Here is a 19,968-nt window from a genome sequence, read left to right on the forward strand (position 1 = left end):
TCAGACAACCTTTACCCGTCACAGAAACACACACCATAAAAAATAGAATACCATGTGGTGGATATGTATAACACCTGAATCTCCTCACCACATGGAAAAAACATTCCATAACACTTCAAACATTCTCAACAACATTCTCAAACATTTCAAAATTAATTAAACTATTTCCACTACTACATATGCACTAAACAATGAGAAAACACACACATAAAGTCCAAATTCACTGAACACCCCTGGTAGAGCCCCATATAACTTTGCAGTCACTACGAACTGTACCTCATCAGTGATGGGGGTCTGGTTTCGTTGGCTAATGGATGCCCGTGTAGGCGACTCAGCCTTGTTTGAATTGGACTAAAAAGACCCTAATAAAACCTAAACCATAAACCATCAAACCCTAAAGTCAAACCCAATCACCTACTAAACTATAAACCCTAAACACTAATTCCATAACATAATACCCTAAACCCTAGACCCCCTAAACCGTAGAAGCCCTAAACCCTAAACCCTACACCATAATTCCAGACCCTAAACCCAAAAAACCCTAGAGCTTAAAAACACAAAACCCCCAAAACCTTAAAAACCCTAAACCATCAAACCCTAAACCCCCAAAACCCCCAAAACCCTAAACCATCAAACCCTAAACCCCCAAAACCTTAAAAACCCTAAACCATCAAACCCTAAACCCCCAAAACCTTAAAAACCTTAAACCATCAAACCCTAAACCATATCACCTACTAAACTCTAAACTCTAAACACTAATGCCAGAACTTAATACCTTAAAATCCCTAAACCCTATACCCTAATTCCAGACCCTAAACCCAAAAAACCCTAGAGCTTAAAAACACAAAACCCCCAAAACCTTAAAAACCCTAAACCACCTAAATCTTAAAACCCTAATCCCTAAAATACCCTAAATCATTAACCATAAACCCTAAACCCTAATTACAGGACCCTTAAATACCGAGCAACAAACCCTAAAAATAATCCATACACGAATCAAGAATTTAGACGATAAACCATAACACTAAATCCCACAATAATGCACAAATAACCCCCAATTAGGCACTGAAAATAAATTTAAATCAAATAAAACACTAATTTAATGAAAAAAAGGGTTTAGGCATATCTTCTGAAATTTGGGGAAAACCGAAGCTGAAGGGTGAAATCGATGCCGAATGGAAAAATCGATGCCTAATCGAAGTAGAAATTAAACAATTGATGCCCAAATGTCCAAAATCGAAGAAAATTGAAATGGAAATGGGAAAATCGAACGAAATCAGAAGGTATTTTCGGGGGAAAGGAGAAAAGCCAGAGTGAGAAGGGAGTGGGAGGCCAAAAGGGAGAAGACAGAGAAGAAAGGGAGGTCGGGAGGGATAAGAGAGAGAGAGAAATGAGTGAGAGCGAGTCCGAGAGAAGAGAGGGAGTCACGGAGATGAGAGAGGGGGTGCGAGAGAGAGGGTGAGGCTGAGAGAAGACCGAGAGACAAGGCTGGAGACGAGAGGGAGCTGAGACGGTGGCCGGAGACGAAAATTCGATCAATTTTATGGCAGCAGCGACGTTGGAGAGGCAGGGAGACGAGAGAGGGAGTGCGGGGGAGAGGAAGAAAAAACAAGAAATGACGACGCGCGAGGAGAGAGAGGGGAAAAAGCCAGTGTCGTGCGTCCTTCAATTCAAAGAAGATCAAACTAGGCCTTCTTCAAGATGAAGGAAAGTAAACCGTGGAAAAGAAGGACCCATTCATCCCCTGCATCGAGATGAAGCTTCATCTACGTTCCACTAACTACTTCAAGTGTTGAAGGATCTTCATCGGTTGAATATCATCTCATCCTTCAAGTTGACTAACCCCCTCTATATAACAAATCATAAACGTTACATTCTGCATACCGACATTGACCAACATGATCACTACATGCTCAAAGTCGCCCCTTCCATGCCTGAATAATAGCTAGGCCAGTGGAGTATAAACTTTAAAAGCCGACCGGACAAATTAATTCTCAACAGCGTCTGGGTTCAAGTAAACGAAATACGATGGTCAATGGAAGGCGACTTCCTTCCCTTCCCTTCAATCAAATAGTTGAGTACTCCTAATGAAGTAACTTTTCTGCTACCTTAGATACACTAATGGGTCAAGATCGATGAGACACTTCATGACTTCCATACAAGAAAATCGTTTTCAAGGAATATAAAAACACTAAAAGATTAGGTAAAACCAAAGACCATTGCTCAGTTATATTGGTGTGGTCAAACAAATGGTCTTGCTTAAAATAGTTACCCAGTTGATTAGGTGAATGAGATGGTTAACCCCAAAAAATTTAAATAAATTTCCCAATTGAAGCCATTTGATCTTTCACTCTTTCTCAGACTTGACTGCTGTCTAATGAATGAATCTCTGTTTGAGTTCTTCATCAATTAAGGGGGATGGAGTCGATGATGAGGTTGTTGATAAAGCTGCATCTTAGCTTCCACAATATGGATGCCCTCTTCAGTCCGCATTTTCTGACCTTCTGACCCGCAACAATAAAAGGCGAGTCCACTCATGCGGTCTTGTTGCCCTAATGAACTAAAAAAATTCTGGTTGCCAAGTTTGACATGCCTGTGTTGACCACAACAGACAAAACATTCCAACTAAAAATTTGGTGCTTGGCATGCTATTACGCCAATGCATGAGTTACATGCATGAATCTGATATGCCTCTCTTCAAAAATCTAAAAAACAGTTTTATTAATTTTTAACTAAAGATATTTTTTCAGCCATGTAAATGCACTATAATATAGTGAAGCATACTAGCGAGTAGACTTATGTAGACCAGTACAAAGGAACAATTGTACCAGATAAGTTGCGCAAGTTCGGCTACATCATATATAGGCTGATATGATATGCATCAACATTTTTTACTTGTTGAATTTGGCTTGAGAAAATTGTCCCCCCCAGTGACCACTGCTAGCTAGGACATTAGTTGTAGTTTCAAGATTCCCATTTAGATAGTTTGATGATAATAAAATTTTAAGTTATTAATTATATGCATTAAGTATGTCTTTCTGGAAAAAAAAAACAAATGAGATTTTTGGTAGCATATACATTCAATTGACAATGGTTCATCACAATAGCCCATACAAAAATTAAAATTAACTGTTTATGTCAGAAAACACACTATCCAAATAATACTATCAGCACCGTTTAATCAAATAAGAGAAAGAATTTTTTTTGTTTGTGTAAATAGCTATCCTGAAAGTGCAAAAAGAGTAAAACCAAAAAGAGAAGTTGATATAGTAAATATATAGTACAAAAATGACTCCTACTAAACCAAGGTATCCTCAGAAATAATGTTTATTTGAGTAGTGTGTTCATGAAAGACCTTAGGCGTTAAGCCCTTGGTTAATGGGTCTGCTAGCATAGAGTCTATCCCTATATATTCTATAGAAATTTGCTTATCTTGAACTCTCTCCTTAACAACTAGAAACTTGATGTCGATAAACTTCGACTTCGTCGAGCTCTTGTTGTTGTTGAAATAAAGTATAGCCAAGTTATTATCACAATAAATCTTTAATGGCATGTCAAAGCCATCTACCACTCGCAACCCAGTGACAAAGTTTCACAACCATATTCCGTGGTTGGACGCCTCAAAACAAACAATGAACTCCGCAACCATGGTTGAAGAAGCTATGAGAGTCAGCTTAGCAGACTTCCATGAGATGGCTCCTTCCCCCAACATAAAGATGTAGCCTAATGTGGAACGTGTACTATCTTGGCATCTAGTAAAGTCGGAGTCAGAAAACCCAATGATCTATAAATTGTCTTATCTTCGATAAGTGAGCATGTAGTCTTTTGTTCTCCTCAAATAATGCATCACACATTGGTTGCCTTCCAATATTGCATACCCAGATTGCTCAAATATTTGCCCAGAACTTCAACTATAAATGCTATGTTGGGACGAGTACAAACTTGAGCGTACATTAAACTCCCTACTACTGATGCATAGGAAATTTTCTGCATCTCTTTTCTTTCAAGATCATTATTAGGGCACTGTTTGAGACTAAACTTGTCTCCTTTAGTGACGGGTGTGTCTCTTGGTTTACAATCTTTCATGCCGAATCTGCTCAAAACCTTATCAATATAGCTCGTTTGTGACAACCTAAGGATACTTTGAGAACAATCTCTAAGTATCTATATACCTAATACAAAAGAGGCATCACCAAGATCTTTCATCTCGAATTTCTTGGTAAAAAATTTCTTGGTTTTGTGTAATAAGCCTATATCGCTACTAGTGAGCAGAATATTATCGACATATAATGTCAGGAAGATGTATTTACTCCCACTAAACTTATTATATACATAGTCATCAACATCATTCGCCTCAAAATCGTACGAGGTTATGACTTGATAGAACTTGTGATACCATTGACTGGAAGCCTGTTTGAGACCATAGATGGATTTCTTTAATTTACAGACCATAGACTTTGGATCACCAGATACAAAGTTTTTTGGTTGTACCATATAAATCGTCTCATCAATGTCTCCATTGAGAAACGCAGTTTTGACATCCATCTGATGTAACTCTAGATCTAAATGAGCCACTAGTGCCATTATTGTTCTAAAAGAGTCTTTCTAAGATACAGGAGAGAAATTCTCTTCATAGTCTATGCCTGCCCATTGAGTAAAGCCTTTAGTGACTAGACGAACCTTATAGCTCTCGACATTGCTCTTTGAATCCATCTTGGTTTTAAATATCCATTTACAACCAATGGGTTTCGCACCTTAACATTATAAAACTTAACAGGAAAAACTAAAAGGAAGATTTGATCGAGTAATTTGTTGGACCTCGATATAAGGATAAAAACAAGTTATCTGATTGTTGAGGTAGACTTTGATCTTTTCCACCTACACCTCCATATGATCCCTGAGAACATGGCCCACACATTGACTGGAAAGTGAACTATAGGTCTCGATGCCCCAACACCACCTCCTATCCTCTTCCACCCCACAAACCACATAGGTAATGAGACCTCAGGGCAGCACAATTCTTTTGTAAAATCAGCACATAGATTGTACTCGTGTGGGAAATGATTGGCCTAACTTATTTTCTGAGAACTTATCTCTACCAACCTTTTGTGTGTGTTTTGTCTGTGTATCTCTTTATTTTATGCCAAAAGGAAGATTTGATTGAGTAATTTGTAGGACCTCAATATAAAGATAAAAACAAGCTATCTGATTGTTGAGGTAGACTTTGAACTTTTCCACCTTCACCTCCATATGATCCCTGAGAACATGGCCCACCCATTGACTGGAACGAGACCCCAACACCACCTCCTATCCTCTTCCACCCCACAAACCACATAGGTAATGAGACCTCAAGGCAGCAAAATTCTTTTGTAAAATCGAAGAGGCTTCTCATCTCATTACACAAAGTATGGAAGTAACCTTATTGATAATATGAAAACAAAATTACTTGTTGCAACATACCTCAAGTTTCTTTTAGTGATTTATGGTTTTTCACCTATATATGTTACAACTTACAACAATGTTCCGCATTAGCGAGTAGAATAAATTTGATAATCTTCTGTATAATAGGATACAACCAAACAACATTCTCACTAAAAATTCAATGGAGCCTTGGGTTGTGGTATGCTCGCATGTTTGTTTCTATATCTCTAAGACGAAGAAGTCAAGCAGTTAGTTCTACTAGTAGACTTGTACAAGTCGATCTAATTGCTCGACTACATGTATGCCCATGTAAATGAGTCATACTCATATAATCTCTATATTACTGGAGGGGACTCCTCAAATTTGAACTCAGTTGCCCATGGGAAAACACTTCTTTTCCTAAGACATTAAAATAGTACTATCTCCTTCGTTAACACATTAAAAGATTGTACTACTCCTGGCTTAGGGTAAGTCAACACATTAAATTTATATGTCAACATGCTAATAGAAAATCTATTTATCCTAAAATAAAAACATGTGGGTAAGTCTACTTGCTCTAAGTCTGTTTCTTATGGACACTTAAATAATAAATGTGCAGCGTGTGACAAGTGAGGTTTAATAAAATATCCAGAAAAATCCAGAAAGATTCACATGGTGGGAATCCCATTTTTCAAGAACCGAATAAAATATGGATAAAAAAGCCATGGAAAAATAAACACTTGCACCGCCCACTAGTGGTCAATAGCGCTACCGATTCATACGAGATCTTTTGTTCTATTCGATTGGCGGCCAATGTCCTTCAAACATCTTCATAAATAACAAGAGAAACCTTCGGTTGATGAGTCGACCGCCATGGGGTGTATATAGTGTCTTTATTTTCTTCGGTAGATCTGCTAACTTTGACTCGAGAATATCGACTGATCGAGGGAAACCCGACCGGAAAGAGGCGAGGGTACAGAGCATGAGATGGAACCAATAGCGATGAACGGTGGCGTTGGCCCCGACAGTTACTCCCAGAATTCGTCCTACCAGGTGATTTTCTTCTTTCTCCGCTGGGTTTTAACGAACTCCTGCACTTCTGATGCTCTCACTAACACCAAGTTGTGTGGCAGGGAAGTGGAGCAACTACGGCTTTAGCCATGATCGAAGAGGCCATCACCAAGGGTTTGGATATGAGAAACTTTCCTGTGATCGCATCTGGTGAGCCATTTCGGATTGCCGACTTGGGCTGCTCTTGTTGAAACCAGTTACGATAAAACCTAGAGGCATTAGTGAGAGGCGCAACAGGACCTATACAAGGACTGGCCCGAGCGATACAAATACGGTTCCACACGCCCCCGCACGGGGAATACCCGTGGAAATTTGGTGGCCAATTTCAGGTGGGGAACGGGATTTGAACTCGGGACCGACCTGCTCTGATACCATGTTGAAACCAGTTGCGCTAAAACCTCGAGGTTTTTTTTTTTTTTTTAACAATATTTTTTGACTTATTATTCTTCTCCGTTTAGGAGGCAATTTATAATGCAGTACATGCTGATATTAGGATCAATTTAGATCCTAAAATCAAGGAATAAACAAAATCAAAGAAACAATCTTTTTCCTACAATCACACCATAATAAACTTTTTCGTTTTGATTCAACGGAAGATTTCCTCTTCTGAAAGGAAACTCAGATAGCTCACGCCAACACTCCCCCTCAAGTTGGTGCGTACAGATAACGTATGCCCAACTTGCGAAGTGAGTTGTATAAGTTCTTGTTGCATACTATGCTTGGTCTGAGACAAAAATATACCATATATCCGCTCTTCTTGAGTATTCCATCAGGTGTGATCAGCGGAAGTCTATTTGTATGATCCGATTCGGATGTTCAGTTCAGTCTGTTTCGGTAATTCAGTTCGATTAAGTTTGATCCGAGTCAAATCTAGTCTCATCGTCTTCTTTGTCAAGAGCACTTTTGAACCGTGCTTTCACGGCGAACCAGAGATTAATTCGAGAGAGTCTTTGGTGATAGGTGACGACAGAGCATCTTCGGTGATGGGTGATGACAAAGCGTCTTCGATGATGACAAAGCGTCTTCGGTGACGGGGTTACGACAGAGCGTGTTCAGTAATTACGGCATAGCGTCTTCGGTAATGTGGTGACGACAAAGCATCTTCGGTGATGGGTGACGACATAGCGTCTTCGGTGACGACATAGCGTCTTCGGTGACGACATAGCGTCTTCGATTTTGTGTTCTTGGGTCCTGTTTTCGAACACTCCCCTTCAAGCTGGGGGCGATTTTGTGTTCTTGGGTCATGTTTTCGAACACTCAACTTCAAGCTGGGGGCGAGTGAATATGCCCAGCTTTTGCAAATAAACTTTATTTTTTTTCCTGATCCTGTTCAGTTCTGCTCCGGTTCGTTTCTGTTCCAGTCCATTTCTGGTCCGATTTTGGACCGCTTCGACTCCGGTACAGTCGAATCTGGTTCGGGTTCGATTTGGTCAACTCCGGTTATGGCCCGGTTCGGGTTCGGGTTCGGGTCGACAGAATAATAAAAATCAGACCTAAGTTAAGCGATTTTTTTCGCGTACCCGGTCGTCTTCGTCTTCAGTGACAGCAGGCCTTCTGGTTTTGTCGGCAACGGTACGGTTTTCTTGGAGGCCGAGCGGTGGCTCGGCATCGGCAACTTTCAGAACTTCTACCAGTCTTCTTGGACGGCGATTCTGTTCACGACGACGATGATTCTCTTCCTCTTCGTCGGACTGGTGATGTGTCGGAAAACCAAGCGGTGATTCGTCGGTGGTCGTCTTTGGTCGCGGGAAGTCGTCTGTCAGCTTGCATCTGCACCTTCTCCTCGTCGACTCCCTGCTTTGGAATCGGGTCCGCAGTAGGAAGCGCGATGCAGGGAGAAAGAATGGAATTTTCTCCCTGCGTTTTCCCCGAACGATCACAATAACTCAATCAAATCTCTAGGTTATTAACGCAGATAGACCAGGGGTGGACGAAACCTAACCCAGGTGGACTGGAACCACCTAGCTCTTCCTTCGATTAATAACATCAGTTATTAGTATCATAACTTGGAGCCATGGGCACCGCGATCGTGATTTTCTCCACGCTTCTCTGCTGCATCCTTCTCTCTTCCTTTGCCCTCTATGAATGTACACGCACTGTGGCCAGAGGAGAGGGAAGCACCGCTGAAGGAGTTAAAATAACAATTACTCCGTGTCTGAAGGGTCGCTGCCCTGGAGAGAAGAATCCTTTGGTAGACAAGTGTTGGGTCTGCCAGTTCAACCTGCTTCTTTACTATACCAAAGAAACGTGCCTTGCAAATTGTCACGGACCGGGCACTTAGATAGTATTTCTACTCATGAGTGTAGAGACAGGTGAAATAATTGGTCAATGTGATGGAACACTATTGCCTCGAGGTTTTAGCGCAACTGGTTTTAACATGGTATCAGAGCTAGGCATACCACGACTCGTGTTCATATCTCGTGAGAAGCGGCTCCAGAATGGACGGGGTGGGTGTCAGATTGGTTTCGTCCACTCTTGTTAGAGTTTGTGGTCTGAGTTAGGTACTTGGCTTTCCGCACCTTAAACGACTAGTCTTTTCGGGTTGTATTGGCTAGGTATATGACTCAGAATTCCGAAGTTAAGCGAGCTTGGGCAAGAGTAATTCTAAGATGGGTGACCTCCTGGGCAATACTCTTGCTTAGACTTTAACAGCTATGTGGGTCCCAACACCTTCGGCGTTGTGGGCGGTATTGAGGCAGTGAAACTCAAGTACTACAAGTCCAAAGGCGACGTGCTGGAGTTTCAAGTCTTCTTCAATGATACCGTCTCCAATGATTTCAACACGCTCCTCAGGTCTCCATAGTGGGAAGACAACCGATACTTTGCATCCGCCGTGACGGACGACAAATCCCCGGCATGGAACACAGGGAAGATCACGTTTTGTGGGTCCAAATTTGAGGTTGCTGAGGCATTTTTGGGCCAGTTTGCCGTGTACATGGACTCTTTTCTACAGGCAAGGGCAGAAGAGGTGGTTCCTGGAGGCGTCATGGCATTTGTCTTCCCATTTCGGGGAGCTGACTTCCCTCATGAACGGCCTCTCTTTTAGATACTTATGGAACTTCTTGAATCGTCTCTGGCTGATATTGTAGCCTTGGTATGCGATGCTGTTTCACATTTTCATTAACGATCTATCTGATTTTTCCTTTTTGCTTAATTTGATCCATCTGCCTTTCTCATGCCTCTCGTCCCTGTTGGGTTTGCACATAGCATAAGAACCTGGCTTCAGACTTCCCATTATTTACCTGTTCGGTTTGACCACATAATGAAGAAGCTTAGTAATATCTTAATGTTTTATAGGGTAAAATGGATGAAGGCAAAGTAGATTCTTTCAATTTGCCAGCGTACCTTCCAACTTCTGATGAGTTCGAGATGTTGGTCGAAAAGAATGGCAGTTTTAGTATCGAGAAGATGGAGCCGCTGACTCAGACCAAAATGGCGTTTGATGCTTGTGCTTTGTCTACTATCATTAGAGCCGTTACTGAGCTGATAATGAATAGGCACTTTGGCATTGAAATAATGGATGAAATCTTTGACAGGCATCGCCAGAAAATCGAAGAGTCTTCTCATTGTCAAAGTCCTAGGCAAGAGTACTTCCCAGGAGGTACAAAGTTCTTAGTCAGATACCTAGCCAATACAACCCAAAAAGACTAGCCGTTTAAGGTGCGGAAAGCCAAATACCTAACTCAGACCACAAACAAGAGTGGACGGAACCACCTTGACACTTATCTCATTACACAAAGTATGGAAGTGAGCCAGGATATATTTTTACTTCTTAAGCGCAAACCCAAGTAAAATTTTTGGACAATCCATATTTCATATTTACCGATGGTGTAATGGTTTCCCTAATGTGGAGTCTCAATAAGGATAAATGGTTTCCTTTACTATTCATGAGAGCCTTTTAGTCATTTTCGTCTCTCGAGGCAGTCAACGGGCGTGCTTACGTGAGAATACAATGTTGATGCCTCACATACAGCTTGGCTTGCAGTAAGAGCTTTCGAAAAATTAAAAAATAATGAAAATAAATATGAAGATGTTGCAGGCTTGAAAAGGATATATACTTTAATGGAAGATTCCGTGACAGCGATGTGCTTATTAATCACAAATTTTATAAAATTGATTGCTGACCAGAGATGCCCCAGTCTCGAGATCTCCAATTCAAGGGAATTTCCTCCGACCTTGTTTAATTCTAAGTTTGGAGGGTCCCTGGAAAATTTACAGATGGAAGACCTTGTTGCGTTTTCAGAAATGAAGGCTGCACAAAAAGAAGACAGTTGCACGGCAAGAGACGAGGTCATGTTCGATGAATGGAGGCGACGGTCCAAACAGTTATGCCCGAAACTCTTCCTATCAGGTAAGTTCCTCTCTTCCCAGTCCAGCTTTACTGCTGATGAGGCGATGATTCTATGGTTGCTTTTGTTGCTTCACGTTGTGGGATCATCAGGCTGATTATAGGTTGCAAAATGGCCTTCAATAATGTCTTATGGTGTGACAGAGAAGTGGATCAACAACAGCTCTAACCATGATCGAGGAGGCCATAGCCAAGGATTTGGACATGAAAGATTCTCCTACAAACCCAGGCGAGCCGTTTCGCATCGCTGACTTGGGCTGCTCCGCAGGTGCCAACACGTTCCTTCTCGTCGGAGCCATACTCGAAGCAGTGAAGCTCAAGTACTACGAGTCCCATGGCAATCTGCTGGAGTTTCAAGCCTTCTTCAATGACATCGCATCCAATGATTTCAATACACTCATCCGATCTCGCTCGTGGGACAGCCACAGTGCCGGGATCCTTCCATGGCCGTCTCTTCCCCAAGGCGTCCCTTCATTTCGTTCACTGCTCTTACGCGCTTCACTGGTTATCTGAGTTGCCCAAAGAGATGATGAATGAAAACTCTCCTGCATGGAATATTGGGAAGATCACTTGTTTTGGGGCCAAGCGCGACGTTTCGGCTGCACTGTATCTGTTTTCTGCTATCTAGGGCAGATGAGATTGTTGTTGGTGGCTCTATGGCACTTGTCATTCTATTCCAGGAAGGCGGTTCAGATCTAAAGCCACTTTTTTTTGTGCTCTTCGGCCTCCTCAAAGCAGCTGTATCTGATATGGTCATCCATTTACGAAGGCCATGATCCATAAGCTCTACAATGTTAGTTTGGTGATGGGATCTGCTAAATAATAAATCTTGAAATCCCGCGCTCTGTAGCGGGATTTTGGGATAAGGGGACACAACCCTTTTGGATCAATTAAGAGTTGATTCTATGAAGAGTTAATATCACCCTTTAGGGTTTTATTAAGAGTTGATTGATGATCATTTATGGCTTCTATAAAAAATAATATTATTGAGTTATTTGAACAATCTAACTGGTCCTCGAATTGTAATGCGACACGACAGAGAGATTGAGCTTTGATGGCTGTATCTTTGGTCAAATAGATCATTGTTTAGGATTTTGACTTAGGATGGCTTTCTTCCGGTGACCGATTTCGGATCGCAGACTTGGGTTGCTCCGTGGGACTCAACATGGACATTGCCGTCGACACAGTAATTGAAGCAGTGAAAGCTCAAATCGGAGAGGAATCACGTAGAATATATGAATATAGAATAATATTATTGTGATTATCATTGATTAGGTGCACACTATTTATAAAATTACATCAGAGACAATAGGAGAGTACAATTCTATAATTTGAGTCTATCTCTAATTCAATCACTAGTTATCTTTATACCTACCAATGTCTTTATCTCTATCACTATCTTTATTTTTATCTCTATCATGCCCACTCAAGATGGAGCTCCGAGAAGAGAGTCCAATCTTGATTTTCAAAAAGAGGAAGCGTGTTCTCGGAAGTGGTTGGGAAGAGCAACGATTAAGAAGAACAGCGATATTGGAGGCGAACGGAATCGCATCGTCCAATGGAAGGGCGGAGGTGGGAGTGGACGGAATCACATCATCCGGTGTAAAAGCAACAGTTCAGGCGGACGAAATCGCATCGTCTAGAAAAAGAGCAGCGGCTGGGACAAACAAAATTGCATATTTCGATGAAGAAATGAGGAAGAGCAGCGGCATTGGTGGCGGCTGAAGCAGACGAAATTGCATCGTCTAAATGGGAAGATGAGGTTATGTAGCGAGGTTTTTTTTTAATATAAAAATAAAAAATATATTTTTCGCACATGTAAATTCGCACGTTGTGCGGGACAGGGCATAAGGGGGGTTGGGGAGAACTACGATCGACGCCGGCTGGCTGGGGGCAGTTATCACTGTGGCCGGAATGGTCAACAGCGGCAACGGCAAGGAGAGTGACGATGGTGGATGTGGTTGATCGGTGATGGTTGTCGGCGATGGAGGTGACAACATGCGATGGTAGCGGGACGACGAACCGTGACCAACGGTGGCAGCAACAGGGTGGTCAATGGTCAATAATGACGTGCCGCATTGGAATTTACAATGGGTTGTTAACCTGTCAAAGTTGTGTATTTTTAAAATTAAGTTTGTGAGTTGGTTATTTTGATAAATATTTCATTAAAATTAGGTATTTGATTAAAATATTTGTTATTAGTGAAGGATCTTGACGTGGTTGACCAAATGAACGAGTCATGAGGATGGACGTGTCTTTGTTTTAGAGGTAGGTGGCAAACGTGTTTAGCTGTTTCTCTACCTCTGCTACACGTTCAACCTAAGAGAGATACCTTGAGTTTTTTTTTGACTTTTTTAAATTTGGGTTTCGAGATACCCCGAGCTTGACACAAATTGTGGCCACCCCTATTCACGCCTCTAGTCTACTCAAATAAGGAACGAGTCGGAGTTTGTATTGTCTCATTTATTTCCTTTGTATAAATGGAAGGATAGACTAGTAATTCGCAAGAGGATTATGCATTTCGTTATGTTTTACAGGCTAGACTGGATGAAGATCAAGTAGATTCATTCAATTTGCCTGCCTACCTTCCAACTGCTGATGAATACGGGATGTTAGTTGAAGAAAATGGCAGTTTAAGTATGGAGATGATGCAGCCACTAACTATACCCAACATGGCCTTTGATGCTCGTACTTTGTCTTCTCTCATAAGAGCAATTACAGAGGTGATAATGAGCACGCAATTTGGGAGCGAAATAATCGATGAAATCTTTGACATACACCGCCAGAAAATTGAAGACTCTTCTCATCTCATTATACAAAGTATGGAAGTGAGCCAGGATCTTTTTGTTCCACTTAAGCGCAAGCCCAACTAAATATTTGGACAACTCTATTTTTATATTAACTGGCATAATGGTTTTCCTAGAGTGGAGCATCAACAAGGATTAATGTGAGATTTTCCTGCATGTTGTTTCTTAAATATTTATGAGAGCTTTGAGTTAAAACACAAGTAAAAACTATGCATAGGGCACTATAGGTTAAATAGTTTCCTTAGGTACGTATCATTCTGAAGCATCCATGTTTGATTAAGTTTTTCTACTTGCTTGAGGTGGATGACGCGCGTGAGAATAATGACTTCAAATTTGTAATGAAATCCCAAATTTCTAAAGCATGTATGGTGTTGAAACATCGGATTCCATGATGTATAGTCATGGTAGAAGAGGATTAAGGGGTGAGAAGAAGAAGCGTTGTGGAGAAGAGGAAGAGTGACAACTTTGGAGTAACGAGGAAGCAAATTAGGGGAATAGAATTGTCCAAACCCGCCCATTTAAGTTATATTTATAGATATCAAAAGTACTAATATTATAAGAATACCCTTCACCCTTGTAAGAGTGAATAAGAGACATAAATCATAGACTAATTATATCAGTGTCATCTTTATGAGATGACCCTTTACGTACCATCCTGCTACCATTAAGTGGGCATATGGGTCTTCTCCTTGGTCTGTGGACTTGAGCCCATCTTCCACACTCTTGGACGTGTGGACTTCATTGGTTGTGTGGCCATGGGCCCATCTTCCAACACCCTCCCCCAAGCTAGGGGTGAGAGAACATTATGAACACCCAGGTTGCTACAAATGGTGTATTGGATCTTCTCGTATAAAATAGCAGTCCATCATATCTTCCATCACTCTCCCTTCAAATTGGTGGTCTCTTCATCCTTTACCAAGAGATCCAGTTGGCGTAATATAAGAGAGAATAAAATCACTCCTAGTCGTAAGACATCTCTCCATACTCTTGTCAAATGGTCATAGTAAAAAATACCTTCTGCTTAATTTCTCAGCCAAAAAAGTAGTCTTACTGTGGGGGCACAGAGTCTACCCACTTTCTTAGGGTAGCTAAAAAAATACACTTCTTGGGTGAATAGTAGACTTGACTCACGCTGGATGTTGGGCACACTCCTATCCTCTGTAGGTAGTGGGTCTATAGACATTGCTCAAAAGTATATTAATAAATTCCTACATCACGGTGTCCCAACACAGGGCATCGACTCTCAAATGGTAGGAGTAAAACTGCCAATTATGGGGGTAAAGGGTAATCACCGGAAGATAATATTCAGGGGTCACCAAGTGCTTTCTTCTCCATCAGAATAACCAAGGCTGACAACAATCTGCAAGATAATTTTCAGCAAGTCCATCATTGAATAAGGAAGTTATGCACCAAGTAACAAGTTGTGTATAATCCAAGGTAATAATCTAGGGTAGTAATCAAGTCGGAGTCAAGGCGGCAGCAAATAGCAGATAGTAGATTGTAGATAGTAGCTTTGGCAGTGAGTGAGTGAGTCAAGCTAAGTAATAGATTGTCAATAATAAGTTGAACCAAGTGTTGTTTGATAATCAATAAAACAAACAATCTCAAATGTGTTCATCCTTCATACTTCTTCTATTCTCCTCCTCAACCTGGGAGATAAGGTCAATGTTCCCAACTTGAAGTCAATAGATATTTTGGAAGCTCAAACGCTAATCCACCTCTTGTATGATCAAGTAAAAGAAACTATTTGTGAAGAAACTGTAAAATTAATAAGGAAGATGAGGTTCGGGGTGTCAGCCTCGACGGGGTTCCGGGGACTGCCAGTAGGACCCGGCCCGACGGTATGCCCTTGTCATGATTGCATCACCCAAGTGTGAACGAAGGAAGCTTCATGAAGGTCATCTTCATAGCCTCCCAACATGATTAGGTAGCTGTCTGCCAGTCGCCATTGCGTGCAACAAACATTGCGTGCTGCAACACACTTATAAATAGAGGTGTTCTTCAGCGGCATTAGGCAATCCCCAGATCATAGCTCTTCCTTGCTATTCTGTTATAATTTCTTCTTGTATTTCTGTTCAGTCCAAAAGCCATTGAAGTTATTCTAAGAGAGTGTGGTGGGGTGAAACCATACTGTATTTCAAAAAGATCAGTGTTGGCTTTCTTCTTGATTGTTGTTTAGACGTTCCTGAGAAAATATTGTTGTGTTTTCTACAACCTTTATTTAGTGTCTTAGGTCCCACTTCAGCAAATCAATCTCATTCCTTGACTTGCCTTAAATATTTTAGGTAAGGTAATCACTAAGAAGGAACTTTTCGTTATTTTGGTTTGGCACCAACAACTAACCCAAAGAACCAGTCTTTGCTGCCTTATTTCCTTAAATATTTTTTTGGTAAATATTTATAGGCCTTACGTGGGATTAGCGGTGGCTTAGAACCGAGCTAGCTCCCGAGAAGCTCGAGCTCGGCTCGATTCGGTATACCCGATTCTCGATCCGAGTTCAAGATCCGGGATCGGCTTGTTTAAATTAACGAGTCGAGCTCGACCGAATCGAAGTTCGGGTCGAAAGCTCCTTAGCCGACTCATTAATTTAACGAGCGGTGCGGAATTCGAGGGATTAAGGGGAGTCGGGGACCGGTCACAACAAAAAACTATACTATTCCCTACTTAGGATATTGTAACCAGCAACACATTAAATTTATATGTCAACATCCTAATAGAAAGTCTATCTACCCCACAATAAAAACATGTTCATAAGTCTACCTAAACTAAGCTTGTTTTGTATGGACACTAATGATAAATGTGTTGCGTGTGCCATGTGGTTAATAAAATATCCAAAAAAAAACCCGGAAAGACTCACATGGTGGGAATCCCATCTTTAATAAAATATTGATAAAGCCATGTGGTGTCAATAACGCTCGCGGCGTCCATTTTAGGGTTTAGCTGATGACAGATAAGATAAAATAATGGAAGATTCCATGACAAGGATGTGCTTATTAATCACAAATTTTATAAAATTGATTACTGACTCAGTTCCACATTAAAAGAAAGGGAAATCAAGAGCTTTCGTCCTCCAGATGTCTCTAAAAATTTTCAGATATCTCAAGGTACTAAAAAAATCCGACCAGATCCGTAAATATTGTAGCTACGTTTATTGACGGTTGAGCGTCCAAGATTCGGAACCTTTTATATTTCTAAGTTTGAAAAGGGATAACTCAGCATGTCCCTGTTGAGCTTGTTGCCTTTTCAGAAATGAAACTCTAACCATGATCGAGAAGGCCATAGCCAAGGATTTGGACATGAAAGATTCTTCTACAAACCCAGGCGAGTCGTTTCGCATCGCTAACTTGGGCTGCTCCGCAGGTCCCAACACGTTCCTTCTCGTCGGAGCCATACTCGAAGCAGTGAAGCTCAAGTACTACGAGTCCCATGGCAATCTGCTGGAGTTTCAAGCCTTCTTCAATGACATCGCATCCAATGATTTCAATACACCCATCCGATCTCCCTTGTGGGACAGCCACCGTGCCGGGATCCTTCCATGGCCGTCTCTTCCCCAAGGCGTCCCTTCATTACGTTCACTGCCCAAAGAGATGATGAATAAAAACTCTCCTGCATGGAATAAGTGGAAGATCACTTGTTTTGGCGCCAAGCGCGACGTTTCGGCTGCACTGTATCTGTTTTCTGCTAGCTAGGGCAGATGAGATTGTTGTTGGTGGCTCTATGGCACTTATCATTCTATTCCAGGAAGGCAGTTCAGATCTAAAGCCACTTTTTTTTGTGCTCTTCGGCCTCCTCAAAGCAGCTGTATCTGATATGGTCATCCATTTACGAAGGTCATGATCCATAAGCTCTATAATGTTAGTTTGGTGATGGGATCTGCTAAATAATAAATCCCGCGCTCTATAGCGGGATTTTGGGATTTTTTTTATGGCTTCTATAAAAAATAATATTATGGAGTTATTTGAACAATCTAACTGGTCCTCCTTAAATTGTAATGCGACACGACACGACACGACAGAGAGATGGAGCTTTTTTGATGGCTGTATCTGTGGTCAAATAGATCATTGTTTAGGATTTTGAGCTAGGATGGCTTTCTTCCGGTGACCGATTTCGTATCGCAGACTTGGGTTGCTATGTGGGACTCCACACTGAAGCAGTGAAAACTCAAGTTGGAGGGGTAGAATATATGAATATAGAATAATATTATTGTGATTATCATTGATTAAGTATACACTATTTATAAAATTACAATAGAGACAATAGGAGAGTACAATTCTACAATTTGAGTATGTCTCTGATTCACTAGTTATCTTTATCTCTATCACTATCTTTATCTTTATCTCTATCATACCCATTCAAGATTGAGCTCCAAGAGAAGAGTCCAATCTTGATTTTCAAAAAGAGGAAGCGTGTTCTCGGATTTTATGTTATTTGTCAACTGCATGTATACTTGTTTGTTGAGTTGATGATACGTAAAAAAGTAATAACAAAGAGAGTGATCATTCACTGGTGGAATATTGATCCTAAATCACATAGTCCGATAACTTCGTTTGACATTTATTTTCAGAGAAGGTATTTCCTGCGAGAGAGGGTGCGTGAGGGTACGACAGTAAGAAACGACAAATACATTAAAAGATTAAAAAAAAAAAAAACTTGCGAGCATCAGACAGTTTTTGGAAGATCCCCGAGTTGCTAAGCTTTGCGCTTGAGAAGCACAAATAAGTCTTCAGTCAAGGCTGCACTTTGTGAGATGAACTCGGAATTCTCTTCAGCTATTTCAACGTATACCTCAAAGATTTCGTTGATTGCTTCGCTACCAAAGTATTGGCTCATGATCCCTTCCATGGGCGCTCGCACCATCAAGCTGCATTGCCTAGCGTCAAGTCTGGAATTAAACCCTTTCGTTGATGAAGTTAATGGCTGCATCTTCTCGATGCTGAAGGACCCATTTCTTTCGACCAGCTTTTGGATCTCCTGTGCAGAGGGAATGTAGAGGGGTAGATTGAAGGAGTTCACTTTCGCTTCATCTAATCGACCCTATACTAGCACAATACACAGTGAGCATATTTCCGCATTCCATGGCTCTGAAAAGCGTATATTTATCACACAATATAAACTAAGGTTGCGAATATACCTTGGCGGCCATGTCGTTTAGAGTCAAGTCCAAGATGCGAAAGAGTCTGGTAAACAGAGCTTGTTGGACGCTCACGGAACCTTTACTATATGGAACTGTAAGGGCCATCAGGCCACCGACAGCAACCTCCTCTGCTCTGGCTTGTAGGAAAATCGCCATATCCGTGGCAAATTGACCTGCATAAGCCTCCTCAACCTCACGTTTTGTACCATCGCTCATGATCCTTCCCTTATTCCATGCCGGAGATGTCTCATCCGTCAGCACGTTGGGTACCTGAGACAACCAGTGTATTGCATACGAGCAGTGGACGAAATGAAGGAACGACCTGGGAAAGAGACGGCCGTGAAAGGACCCAGGCACACCGGCGGCGAAATATCGCTGGCTTTTGGAGGGAAGAGAAATGAAAAGGGTATTAAAATCGTTGGACGTGTGGTCATTGAAAGAGACATGAAATTCCATAACGTTGGAGGAGCGACCGAGGCTGACCAGCTTGTGCTTCACACTATCGATGATGTTCTGCACAACGGTGAATGTGTTTGGTCCGACAGAGCACCCAAGGTCTGAAACATGGTAAGTCTTCAAGGAGGATAGCTGCTTCAGGCAGCTATGCTGATCTATGGCTTCGCTGATCAATTTTTTGGCTGCGTTGACACCCTCTCCCTATAGGAAATTTCGTGTATCAGTTACCAGAACCAAAAAAACCATACAGTTAAATGTTACAGCAGCGGTTTGAAGTCGAGTAGTAACAGATAATTTTAGCGACAAAGCAAGGCAGCTACTCACCTAAGACGAATTAGCAAATGAGGGAGATGATCGGGAGGTACCTGATAATGGGAGTTATGAGCGTAGCTGGCTGGTCCATCACCTCCATTCATGGGATACGATTCAAAAGCCTTAACATTATCAACATTGGTGGGAAGTGATTCTATCGAAATACCGTATGACTCCATTTCTTTTTCTCTCTTCTCTTCTCTCTCTCTCTAATCCTCTCCTTCTTTGCTTGAGTTATTCCCTAGACGAAATGGATATTTATAGATGCCGGCACACTAAGATCTCCGGCGGAAACTACTGGTTAGAAACGGTCCTCGTGGAAAAACCGTAGTAATATAATATGAACAGCTACTTAGTAAATGTAAGGATTAAACAAAAACTTTTAAACTCCGGAAACTTCAAACTATTAAAGTCATCGGTGGATAAAGTCCCACGTCTTT

The 19,968-nt window shown here is 41.4% G+C and overlaps 2 protein-coding genes across 2 annotated transcripts; one reads left to right on the plus strand and one right to left on the minus strand.

Annotated features, from left to right (window-relative positions):
- The first annotated feature begins 16,889 nt into the window (after positions 1 to 16,889).
- On the plus strand, positions 16,890 to 17,315 carry LOC137940861 (farnesoic acid carboxyl-O-methyltransferase-like). Its single transcript, XM_068785980.1, has one exon. It carries the CDS (start codon positions 16,890 to 16,892, stop codon positions 17,313 to 17,315), a length of 426 nt encoding a protein of 141 aa, XP_068642081.1.
- Positions 17,316 to 18,315: 1,000 nt separating this feature from the next.
- LOC137940862 (loganic acid O-methyltransferase-like) lies at positions 18,316 to 19,707 on the minus strand. Its single transcript, XM_068785981.1, has 4 exons — positions 19,582 to 19,707; positions 19,244 to 19,417; positions 18,758 to 19,030; positions 18,316 to 18,660 (listed from the first exon to the last, which is right to left on the minus strand). The coding sequence occupies exons 1-4, from the start codon at positions 19,705 to 19,707 to the stop codon at positions 18,316 to 18,318; spliced, it is 918 nt and encodes a 305-aa protein (XP_068642082.1).
- Between the last annotated feature and the right edge of the window lie 261 nt (positions 19,708 to 19,968).

Source organism: Aristolochia californica, unplaced genomic scaffold (assembly GCF_029961685.1).
Source record: "Aristolochia californica isolate CCGP_79_NKW_82.1479 unplaced genomic scaffold, dmAriCali1.0.hap1 SCAF_9, whole genome shotgun sequence".
Taxonomy (NCBI): domain Eukaryota; kingdom Viridiplantae; phylum Streptophyta; class Magnoliopsida; order Piperales; family Aristolochiaceae; genus Aristolochia; species Aristolochia californica.